We start from the raw sequence: 12,477 nt of genomic DNA, 5'->3' as shown, positions 1-12,477 counted from the left end.
TCCTCTTTTCAGTTTTCCATCTGGTTTGCCATAAACCATCTTTTTGGGTATCCTTTCATTGGGCGTCCTCTCAATGTGTCCTAACCATCTTAATCTTGCACTTTTAATTAATGCCACGATAAATTTGTACGAGGACCAATTTATCAGTTCCTCATTCCTTCTTCTTCTCCAAACTCCATTCTCCGAGACTCCTCCCTAAATCCTTCCCAATACCTTTCTCTCCCAGGAGTTGAGCATCTGTTCTGCTTTTCTTGTCAAGAGCCATGTTTATCCCATACATCACTATTGGCCTTACGAAGGTTTTTTAAATGACCACTCTCATTCTTTTAGAGAGAGGGCCTCTATTTCGCTCTCTACTTTGTTATCATCTGTAACCAGGCTTTCCAGGTACTTAAACCGGTTTACAGAACTGAAACTGTGGTCTCTGAATGTCACTTTGCTCTCTACCTTATCCTCTCTTGAGCTTTTCATGTACACCTTGTCTTCATTCACCTTAAGGCCCAATTCATATGCTTCTTTGAATTCTTCGAAAGAATGAGATACTGATTCTAATTTACGATATTGGTAAAATACTCTGTCAATCTAAACAAGAAGTAGGAGGGGGTGTAAGAAGAAACACAGTAAGAGTAAAATTATTTTAATGTGTACAAAAGTTTTGGCCTAAGTTGCAATCCTGCATCAAGGCTCTGAAAAATTAAATACAACATTGAAAGTATAAAAGAAACTAAGAATAAATATATACAATCGGGAATACGTATTCTGTACATACAGATTAATAATTTTAGAGAAAACCCAAATATATGAGTAGTTTTTAAACATCAAAAATGGAGTTGTAAAATATTGTTAAACTAAATTTGTGAAATTAAATAAATTGGATTTATCCTGTTATGCAAGAGAAATTGAAAAAATAAAATGAAGTAATACTCATGACAATTAATAAATTTTATTATTTAATTATCAAACATTAAATATAACAGAATGAAAAAAAGAAAAACAACATGTAATTTATCAGGATGTGTTTTTGAAGGGTAGAGATTCAAAAGAGGGTAAATCTCTACAGTAAAAAGTCTGCATAATATTTTGCTAAATATATATTGTTCTTTGAAATAACGTTTCACCAAAATATCAGGTACTTTATTTTAGAAATTTATGACTTATTTCTTTGTATGTGACTGTTTTATATTAATGTTTATAACTAAGATAATACAAATTTTTAATTTTCATTTTCCCCAATTTATTGAGTTTTGGTTTATTATTTTCAATAATGAACCTAGGTAATCGAAAAAAAAAAAATTAACACACAAAATTGAGTTAATTTAATTTTTAGAAAATTTGATATTTAGAATAGCTTAATATTTTACAAACTCTTTTCTAACATAGTTTAAAACTGCTGATACAATAATAACTGTTTCATTAAAACAATCACTTGAATAATGCATATTTTTGGGCTCCAGAAAATTTTCAAATTTCGATTTACACTCTTTTGGATCTCAACATTTCATTTATTATTTGTATTTTTCATATATTTTGTACTTTCGTAATTGCATCTTGTTTCATTTAGTCCTGATGAAACTGTGGCTGGTTGTCAAATATTAAAAATAACTTTATATTACATATGCTTTCTTGTTCAACCACACCCTCCCCCTTCCAACCAAGTTCACCTTGAATAATCAAGGGTGTATCTTCATTCAAAACTTTCAGTGGAAAATATATGAAAGATATTAGGAAAGTAGAAAAGCTATTCTTTGTTCATAAAGATGACATTTTTTTCTAGCACACAGTTTCAAACTACTAAAGTTGCCAATTGACAATCACTTCATAAAAAATGGGGCATGGATTAATCATAGTGTGAAATCCTGTATGAATTATTTGGAGGGATATGAAGCAGCTAGAATTCCGATTGTCTTAACCTTTTGCACTCGAATGGCGACAATATTTCGACATGGTAAATTCAAAGAACTTTCTGAAATGAACTATTTTTGGTAAATTAACAAAAAAGTACACTTGAGTTACTGGTATGTCATACAAAAAAAGTCTCAAATGCAAAGGGTTAAATTCCATTTCCCTAGGCCAAAATCCAATCATTTCAACAATAAGTGAGTAGAGAAAACAGCACAGTTTTCCTGCATACTACTATAATAATAATGGCACTACTATACTAATCATAATAAAAATTGTTGGTAAATAAATACTGTATAACTAAAATTTAAGACATTGATTCTAACAAATATTTTACAAATGTAATGACAAGGATTACCTTACTGTTTTATTTATTTTTTAAAAAAAAAGTATAAATATTGATATGAATAAGTTCCAATTTTCTTTATTTTTTATTATTATGTTAAACATTCTAAAAATTAATTAAAATACTGATATGAATAACTATAATTTTTCAGAAATTTCTGTTACTATTAATCATGTTAAAAAAATATTAATATTGCTTAAAAGAAAATAAACATTTTTAATTGGATTTATAATTTAGAAAATTATGTATAAAATATCTTTTCATTGTCATGTTTTACAAAGGAAAACAAAATAATATAAAATAAGATCATTATACAACTTAAATTATCTATTAAATAACAAGTGTGAATTATTATTAAATTTATTTTCAATTTCAATTGAACAATAAGTCTTAAAATTCATTTTGAAATAGAAGATCATTTCAGATTTTCATTAAAACCTAAAGAGTCCCAGAAACTTTCTTCTCCTAATTCATCGACTGTTGTCAGCTGAAAATTATTAGGACCTTTGATATCAGTAAAGATAATCTTTGGTAAATGTTGATTTACAGGCTCCCAGTTCTCTCCTAATGATCTGTAATAAAACATTCATATTCAGTCACTCTGTGAGATACATAAGCACTATTTAGACTTGTTGAATAAATTTAAAGTACCCATTTCTCATGAAGGAAACAAATACATTAAGCATTTGCTTGGACATTTCTGAATCAGATACGGACTCAATAAAGTTGAAATTTGAAAATCCTAGAGTGTAAAAGACATCATCACCATGGCTGACACCTATTAAAAAAAAAGTTTATGTTTAAATAATTATACTTAGGCCTTTGTTTTTGCATTAATTGTGTACTCTGTTATTAAATATGGACTCTGATTGGTTATAATGATGAAACAGCTTTACACGAAGCTGTTATAGTTATATTAAGGGAATTCTCATAGTTCAGTTAGAATATGTCTTAATAATAACTAATAAAAAATAATCTCATAATTATCGAAATAATAGTGCTTAATACTGCTAAAGAGTTATATAAGCCTAATATTAAGAAAAAGTTTTAAAATTTAATCTAACTCGGGATATGAGTGGCACGCATGTGCAATTTGTCAGATCTCTCTCCCCACCACAGCTTAATCTCACAGTTAATAATAGATGGTGCATCCAAAGGGATCCACCTCTAGACACAAGAGATGGAAACCACCGTCACTGGAAGACTTCACATTTTGTTTGAGATAGACAGAAAACAGTTCCCTGTTTTAACTACCTTAGGTTTCTACAAGTTAGCATTGACCTCCAGGACTTGCTTCTTCAAGTAATTCAGTTCAACTTAGATTTTATGTTCATTCTACATTTAATGATTTGCATAGTATACTATTTTCTTTTTGATTATATAAAATTGATTTTTATTTCCTTAAAATTGACTTTAGAGCTCAAATTTTTGTTTTATTATTTATATAGGTTTTATTTTAAATTATTCAATAAAGAAAACATTATTTATTTTGTTCAAATTAAAGGCTAAGTTATCTTTATTATTTTCCTTTCCTGGTCTAATATTCTTTTGCCTTATCTATTAATTTAAATTGTCACTTTGGCCATCTACCTAACGAAACTCCACAAAAATAATTTTAATTAACAAATATACTTATAGATTAATTAACTGTATAAAAATCCTATCTCCAAGTATCATTTTATCATTAAGCCAATATAAGGTAGAAATCAAACGTATCATGCCTAAGTCTTCTTTAGTATACAGCAATTCAGTCATTGAATGCTTTCCTCGATAAGAAAATCTGTATACATAAAGAGGTGAAGTATATACAGAAGCTGAGAGTTTTGAAATTTTACTAATGCCAGCTGCAAACATACGATCTCCAATCATCTGTAACAATTAATAACTATTTAATTATTCTGTAAAGTATTTGCATGTTAATCTAAACTAGAGCAATAAAAAAGTTATAAAATAACTGATAAGATACACTTCAATTACAGTAGGAAGGGAAAATGAACAATGAGACATAGCATTAGCAAGTAGTAAGAAGACGATGGGAGTAGTTGAACTGGATTATGATGGAAATAAACTACCAAATTATGGTACAAACCTTAATTAACAATTTGTGTCCTTCTGGAGAATCATCAATTTTATATTTTTCTTTAATTTTTTCTGCAATTTCTAATCTTTTTTCGGGTGTTGCTGTATAATTAAAGTCCAAAATAAAAGGTATCAACTCATTCCAGCGATTTTGCATTTCGGCAAACATACCAGGAGTGGTTAAAATCTCTAAAATAAAAATAAATTTCTAACATTTCATACAGTATTATAGCAATTAAACAATATTTAGTGGGTCAACTCAAACAATTTTCCTTATCACTTTGGCTGCTAAGACCATTAAAATAATTCTTTGCTGTACCTTTCCTAATATTGGTCTGATAACGATTTTTTTTTAATTACTTATTGGTTTATTTTGTATTAGTTAATTAACTATCCCTCAAAAAGGCATCAGGAATGTCTGGGAAATAGCTAGTTTTATAAAAATTATTAGAACTGATTTGGTGTTACAGTCCAGAATAAAATACATTGTTCAGCTATCGTACATCAGCTTTTGTCCATGGGGTACCTGATTTGATACACAGACACCAGAAACTGAAACCCTACAAAACAAAAAAAAATTGCCCCATCTGTTCAAGAGATTTTCACGGCACAGACGCACCAGCAAATGGTCAAAAATGCTTTATTTTTTTTATATCAGGGGCTCTAAAACTGATAGTTCCATAGAAAATGCAAATTGAAAAGTTGACTTAATAACAAAAGATTCCTTACTTAAGTGGTAAGGAGAGGAAAAATCATTCATAAAGTGATGGATTCAAAATCTACAATTTTGAGAATGTTTTGTTCTGAGAAAACATTTTCTCAATATATTACTATAATTTTTCTAGAATGTAAACTCTCTTTAATGGAACTTCAGATATCCCTGGTCCTAATCTCTTAAAAGTTTTAAAATAAGACCATAGTTTAATAATGTTTTTGTTTCTTCACACTGTAGGACAAATAGTAATTAAAAGAATTATAAACATAGGTGCTGTACTAGTTATGTTATTTTTCATACTTTTTTTGACGTGTCTTTATTTTTCACCCTGGTTTCTCATTCTAATAGATGATTTAAAAAAAACAAAAAAGACCTCATATTTATTGCCTTTTTGAAAATGAGTAACATCTTTTCATATTTAATTAACTTATAACAAAATTATTGAAGAAGATATTTGACCTACAACAATGTGTTGTGGAATTTAGGGAGGGTTTTTTATAAATAAAGACAAAGAGTATACATTTCCGCTAATAGACGCCACAACAAACTGGTGGGAGAGGGTGGTTTAGTATGTAAAGGGTTAAGTGATGAGAGTAATTTAGGTATATTAATGGATACGTAAGCTTTGTGGTTTTATTTAGGACTAACCGCCAAAATCAAAACACAAATGACAATAGACACCACAGTATTCAATATTGAAAAACTTGCTGCAGAAAATTATGGGATCTGGCCGTTGAAGACTGAAGCGTACTTAGAAACCAAGGACTTGCACGAAAAAATTATAGAAAAAGATCCACGGAATGAACAAGATGCAGCTTAGAAAAGAAAAAACAAACAGGTACTCTCTACTATTATTCTAACAGTCAGTGATTATATATTGCCATCAATCAGAGGTGAAAAAAGTGCGAAAAAGGTCTGGGAAAAATTAAGAAAAAGGTTTGAGGGAATTCCAGGATGGATTTGATATTTGACCTTATTAAATAATTAAGAAAAACAGTGGTGAAACATTAGATGAATACTTTACGAGCTTTCAATGTTTGGTTCAAGAGATAGCTCAACTAGGTAAATCTTGGACAGACAGAAAAAGTGATGTACATTATAGAAGGCTTACCACCCTATTATGACCCAGTTGTTAATGCTGTTTTGGCAAATAGTAATATTAAATTCACCGAGTTAAGGCAAATGCTTTTATTGTTTGAAAGGAGAAACATCATCAATAGACATGACTAGCATTAAAAACATTTTATGAAAGGCCATACTTAAGTCCAAAAATTTGCTTTATTTAATTTAATAGGTCACCTGAAAAATGAATGCTGGTTCAATGAAGAAAAAATAGGCAACCCAACAGAAATGAACCCTATGATACACAAAAGCCTCAACCAAGAAGGCAGCAAAGAGCACCTTTGGCTAAGGAATTTACAATTACCTGTGATAATAGGTATCTGGTTGAGGAAGGATCTGAAGAAACAAAAGAATTTGAAAAGGAAAATGATGTCATCTTTTCTCAGGGAGGAAGCACAGAAGAAATTGATGAAAACTCCGAAGACAAGGTTCATGTACTGATAGAACAAGAGACACCAGATCTACAACAAATGTCGGATGATGACGAAATAGTCTATGCAGTCTTTTCCCTAATTCAATTGAAAATGAAACATGTGTTTATCAAGCATGGAAAAACTTGGAAAAAAAAAATGATGGAAAAGCTAAGAAGTACCAAGATAAAAAGAAGCGGAAAGAGAAACCTTCTGAAAGGTTACCAGAACTTAAGATCTTAACTGGTGACTTGGGACTTCATTTCAAAGATGAAGAACTATACTGAAAGTAGAAACAAGACTGAAAATGAAACTAAACTAAAATAGTTTTTTCATCTTTTAGTCTAAACTAGACTGAAAGATGAAAAAAAACTTGATTGCAGATTTCTACACTGAAGAAGATGAAGAACATTTAAGATTAAATGCACATGAATCTGATTGGGATGTCGGTGAATACAATATGGATTATGAAGCAAGAATTAAGAAATATATAGGAGCTAAGAAGAAGAAAAGACACAGAAAGAAAAAGGGATTCAGTAGTAGACTAAATATTGCTAAACCTCCTGTTGAACCAAATGTTCATAATGACATTAGAGAGGATTTGGGTGAATATTATAATCCTGATAAGGAAGAATCTAGATACAGTCGAAAAGGGAGAGGTTTGAATCATCTACAAAAGGACAGAAGATCAGTTGGGGATGCTTGAACCTAGAAAGTTAATTTAGTGTTTGTGAAACATTAAATTAATATAGAGTGATGCAATAAAATTAAAAAAAAAAATGTATGTATTAATATTAACCAAATACAAAAAAAATAAGTTAATAAATGAAAGGAAATAATAAAACATATTTTAGGAAGGAAATTGTTGTAGAAAACATGTTTTATTATTTGGTTAGTAAATAAAACAGTAGAAGGCAAAACTATGACACTTCTGGGAACAAAGAAACAGTTACTCAGTGGAAACATACACTCTTTGTCTTTGTTTATAAAACCACTCCCTAAAATTCCACGACACAATGCCTATCACCAAAGAAGTGCTTCCTACATAGAGTGTCTTATTGGCATTGATGCAAGGGCATATATTATCTATTGAGATTGTAAAATTCCAGTAAGTTGTTTCTATTAAACCAAAAATTATTAAGGCAAAGCTAAAGGACTTGAAGCAACTTAAAATAACATCCTTTTGAGAAATGAAAATATAAATTAGTTAATTATGTGTCAATAAAACAATCTTTTTCATGATTTACTATTATTGATATACAATATATATTTTTGAATAAAGCATCTTTTATTACATACAAATTTCTATAGTGCCCTTCTCAGTTAAATTGTTCGATCTGAAAAATTACTATTTTTTTTTTTTTCGAATATCTGAAAGCAGTGAAGTATACCATATATTATATTAACTTAATATAACCTATATCCTTTGTACATAGCTTAATCATTACAAAAATGCAAGAAATTTAAGCAACGGAAGTCTCTTAGACACAAAATGATTAAAATTCAGTTGGGACATTTTAACTAATGATGAAATTACAGTTCTTCTAATATTTTCTTTATTTTCTTCGGTATACTTATAACTAGTAGTGATATTCAGTGGGTTCACACAGGTTCGGCCACACCAATTGCTAAAATTTCAAAACTTTCCAAACCTTATTAAACACTTATAAAATTTCTCCATAGTTTTGTTTCTTTTAAAAAATATCTTAAAGTATACATATTCTTCTCTGCAACACCTTAAGACTTTAGGTCAGTTTTTGTGCTGATATTGCTAATGCACAATTTGAGCCAAAAAAAAATGGTAAGGAAAAAATCCTTTCTTAAACATTTCGAATATCAACACTGCTTATAACACTACTGGTTTTATTTTCACTTTACCAGCGTTATATGTTAGTGAGAGTCCTCTGTATAATTTTTTTAATTTAGATAAAAATTTAACATAGTATTTTTTGAAGTATACCCACAGAAATATGTGAGAAAAATTTATAAAGTTTATAAATTATAAACTATACCTCCTGCTCCACATAATCCTTCATCGACAGTAAATGCTATTATTGCTGGAACATCAGATCCACTTTTATCTTTTAAAATGTTCACTGGTAGATCAGAAATAAATGCAGTTTCACTGGGTTGCTCAATGACAGGACCAAAAAATACAAGAGGGAACATATTTCCCCAATACTAAAAAACAAAATGATATGTATATAAAACTAAAAATCTTCAACAATAGCATATAAAATTGATTAGTGATAGAGTATTACCAAGAATTTTTTTGTCAGTGAAACAATGTGTTCAGCTGGTCTGTCTCTTAAACAGTTAATCATAATTAGTGAATCGTTTACGGGACAGCCAAGATCAGTGGCAATTACCATTGTTTTTTCTTTCAAATTTTCTGCTAATGACCATGGGTTCAAAGCTACCCCACTCATACAAATTGCTCTATGAAATAAACCTACCGAATAATAACATCATATTCATTTAATAACATCATCTTCAGCATCAAATTTTAAAAAATTTGACTGGTTGGAATTACCTTTACTGAGTGGTGAAAGTAAGTGGTAATGACAACTTGCCCCACCTGCTGACAGCCCACCGATTGTCACACTGTTTGGATTGCCGCCAAACGCTGCTATGTTCTTTTGAATCCATTTTAAAGCTAGAACCTGATCTTTTAAACCATTATTTCCTGGGACTATGCTATCTTCTGTGCTGAGGAAACCTAAAAATCAAATATTAGAATTGTGTTAAATATTAAGAATCAGAAAAACACTTTTAAAAAAAAATGTGCTGTCCAACTGAATTGGGTTGCCTCATACACAATATACTTAAGATAAGTAAAAAACAATTTGTTTCGAAACTTGTTAGTATAAATGGCCACAGCATAAAATAATATGAATAGTCACAGTATAAGATTTTTTGAATATGCTTTTTTTTTTCTTTTTTTTTATAGTACTTTTTCCCAAACTTTTTTTTTTTTTTTTAGCTTTTTATCATTCTTTATACAAGTGTATGCATATATTTTCCCTTTTTTGTAATTTTACAATTTTTTTTTTCTTCGTCAATAAAATATAAAACAAACTTATAGTCAACAGTATAAAAAAAAAAATAGACATTTTAAATTTAGCAAAAATATATACACTTAAAAACAATACATGGTCTGTCATCCACAATTATATTCAATTAAAATTCAAAATAGCACTTTATATACATAAATAAATACACTAAGCCAAAAATAATAAATATAAAAGTGAATTATAAAAAGATATCAATACTATGAAAAAAGGTTAATAAAAGTAATAAATATACAGATAATAAAAAAGTAATAATAAATATATAAGTAATAAATATATTGTAATAATCAAAAAATTATTAAAATAAAATAAATGAATTTGATATTTTTAACTTAATTCTTATATCTAAAAGATAGCTTGGGTTCAAATGATAAGCTTTAATATTTAACAGATAATGGAATTTCATTTAAATTTCATAATATAATAGACTTTTAATCTCAGGGCAGGTTTCTAGGCAATCAGAAACAGACAATTTACCACTAATAACACTTAAACATATTTAATAGCTATTTTACCAATGTAATAAACTCTAGTTAGAAACAAAACTAACCAATTACACAATCTTCCTTTGATGATTGATGATTCTTGATATCTTCTTTTCTATGATGCTATGTCCAACTATCAACAATGGCTTCCAGTCCTTTCCAAAAAGCTATGTCTAACTCTCAATAATGGCTTCCAGCCGATGGACATCCTCTCACCAGACATTCCAAAACTCAGAGTCCTTTTTTCTTTGTGGGTGACTCTCCGATGTCTCCTTTTTCAAGATGTCCACCCTTGATCTGTACAAGAGATGATGAGGACCTCCTTATCTAGGAAACATCATTTGCTGCCCGCGCCTAAGCCACGAATGTCCAAAAACCAAGTTTTCTTCCTTCCCCTTCTCTAGATGTTTGTTCTCAACATCGATTGTAGCACTACGGTTTTGAGTTTTTTTTTATAATTTACTTTAATACTTGTTCTTAACTTCTATTTTTTCTTAAATTTACTGTAACTACAATTATGATGGGAAGTTAAAATAAAGTTTTTTAAAATATTTGAATCTGCTCAACATGGCCGCGATTCAACAAACTTTTTGCAGGACTCGTGCCGCTATCTTGGCTTTGCAAGATATCTTTTGTGACTGCATATTTTACTGATGTAAATTGGTTAGCTTGATTTTAGGTTTAATACTACAAATAAACATATTGAAACTGATTCCTTTTGAATTTCAGGAAAAACAGAAGATTTGACATGCTAAAAAAATAAATCCCAATTTCTTTGCTTGAGATAAAAAAAAGACGTATAGGTCTACTTTCTGGATTTGTTCCCTCCACCATACAATAAACTTCCAGTAATAAAAATCTTCAGTAGCCTGAAAAGAAGTAAAACAGAAATTATATTTTGATTCTATTACCTAAAGGACCAAGCCTGTAGTTGAATGTCACTAGAACTACGTCCTTTTCAAGAAGGACGGAGGGTCCATGGTATCCAGATTTACCAAGAAAAAAAGCTCCACCATGAATATAAGCCAATACATCAAGAAGCTTTGACTCTTTTGTCTTTTCATCAGGCAACTGTAAAAAGAAAAAAATAATAATAGACTACAAAATTTAAAATGACCATACAGACAATGCTGTATCATATAAGCCATTTGATCATACTTAAGAGATAATTAATTCAATTATGTCAACACATCATTAGCATAGACATTTTAATTAAACTACCTAGGGATAACATTTAATTGGTGACTGACCTGGGAATCACACAAAGGCAAAAACATTTTTAAAAAGACTAATATGCATACACAACAGGAAATAGTCAAAATTAAAACCAAGATAGAAGCTTGCACCAACACTACTTGAACCTGTCTGGATTTATGACACAAATATTTCAAAAATTTTAGTAAAAAAAAATCTAACTAATTAAAAAAAAACACTCTGATAAGTTAACAAAATTTTACATATTGATTTACGTTTGTCAACTTTAATTAAATAAACACTCAGTACAAAAGATATGATTTGGGTGATTGTCAAAATACAAGTGAGTGAATAGAATTTTTAAAAAAGGTTCAAATAACAATTTATTAAAACATTCTCTAAAAATAAAAATATAAATAAACAACAAATTTATTTTTTTATACCCTTGGTGTATAGACATTAATGTATAAGCAGTCTTCTGTTCCAAGTAAACTTTTAGTTAGAAATAAATCAAGTTGAAGACAGGAGGGAGGCTCCCTGGTTGCATTGTATATGCCTACCCACGGGCCAGCAGGAATAGCTTCCTATTACAAAAGTATATAAGAAAAATTAAATGACAATATTAAATTTTATGCTATTTTTTTTTTAATCAAATTTCAATATTCAATAAAAAAATTATTTTATTGCTTTCAGTCACTTACTTTAAATCTATACTTTCCTACAGGTGGTTTTGCATAGGGAATACTTTCAAAACTGATTACTTGGCGATTGCTGAATGTTTTTGTGTATAATCCTCTAACAATTCCTTGCTCTATAGCTACTTCTGGAAGACTTGAAGACTTGATTAAATATAAATCACAAACCAAAAGGAAACAACAGAGAGCTAAGGTAAAGTACATCTTTAATATTTGTTATGCTTTGACTTCCATCAAATAATAATTAAGTTATCTTTAAATATGTAGTTTAAATATAATAAAATATGGAGTAATATAATAAGATATTATACAGTCTCCATTTCTTAAAATATTTTTAATTCAAAACCATATAATTATATTAAAATATACCAAATGATATTCAACCTGTTTGCTCTATTATAAATGGAATGTCAATGATCAAGGAACTAAACAGATCTAGTTCCAGTTTAGAGCAAGTAAGT

At 29.2% G+C, this 12,477-nt stretch overlaps 1 protein-coding gene across 1 annotated transcript; it reads right to left on the bottom strand.

The window, feature by feature from the left end:
- Positions 1-621: 621 nt before the first annotated feature.
- LOC106689681 (esterase FE4) lies at positions 622-12,444 on the bottom strand. The gene is made up of 10 exons (XM_014434795.2): positions 12,023-12,444; positions 11,765-11,905; positions 11,039-11,198; positions 9,105-9,290; positions 8,833-9,023; positions 8,584-8,752; positions 4,335-4,513; positions 3,967-4,114; positions 2,897-3,023; positions 622-2,817 (listed from the first exon to the last, which is right to left on the bottom strand). The coding sequence occupies exons 1-10, from the start codon at positions 12,218-12,220 to the stop codon at positions 2,661-2,663; spliced, it is 1,656 nt and encodes a 551-aa protein (XP_014290281.1). The 5' UTR covers positions 12,221-12,444; the 3' UTR covers positions 622-2,660.
- Positions 12,445-12,477: the final 33 nt, after the last annotated feature.

Source organism: Halyomorpha halys, unplaced genomic scaffold (assembly GCF_000696795.3).
Source record: "Halyomorpha halys isolate HHAL.00 unplaced genomic scaffold, Hhal_1.1 Scaffold1425.1, whole genome shotgun sequence".
Taxonomy (NCBI): Eukaryota; Metazoa; Arthropoda; class Insecta; order Hemiptera; family Pentatomidae; genus Halyomorpha; species Halyomorpha halys.
The sequence above is the reverse complement of the archived record's forward strand: the minus strand, read 5'-3'. Positions and strand labels throughout refer to the sequence as shown.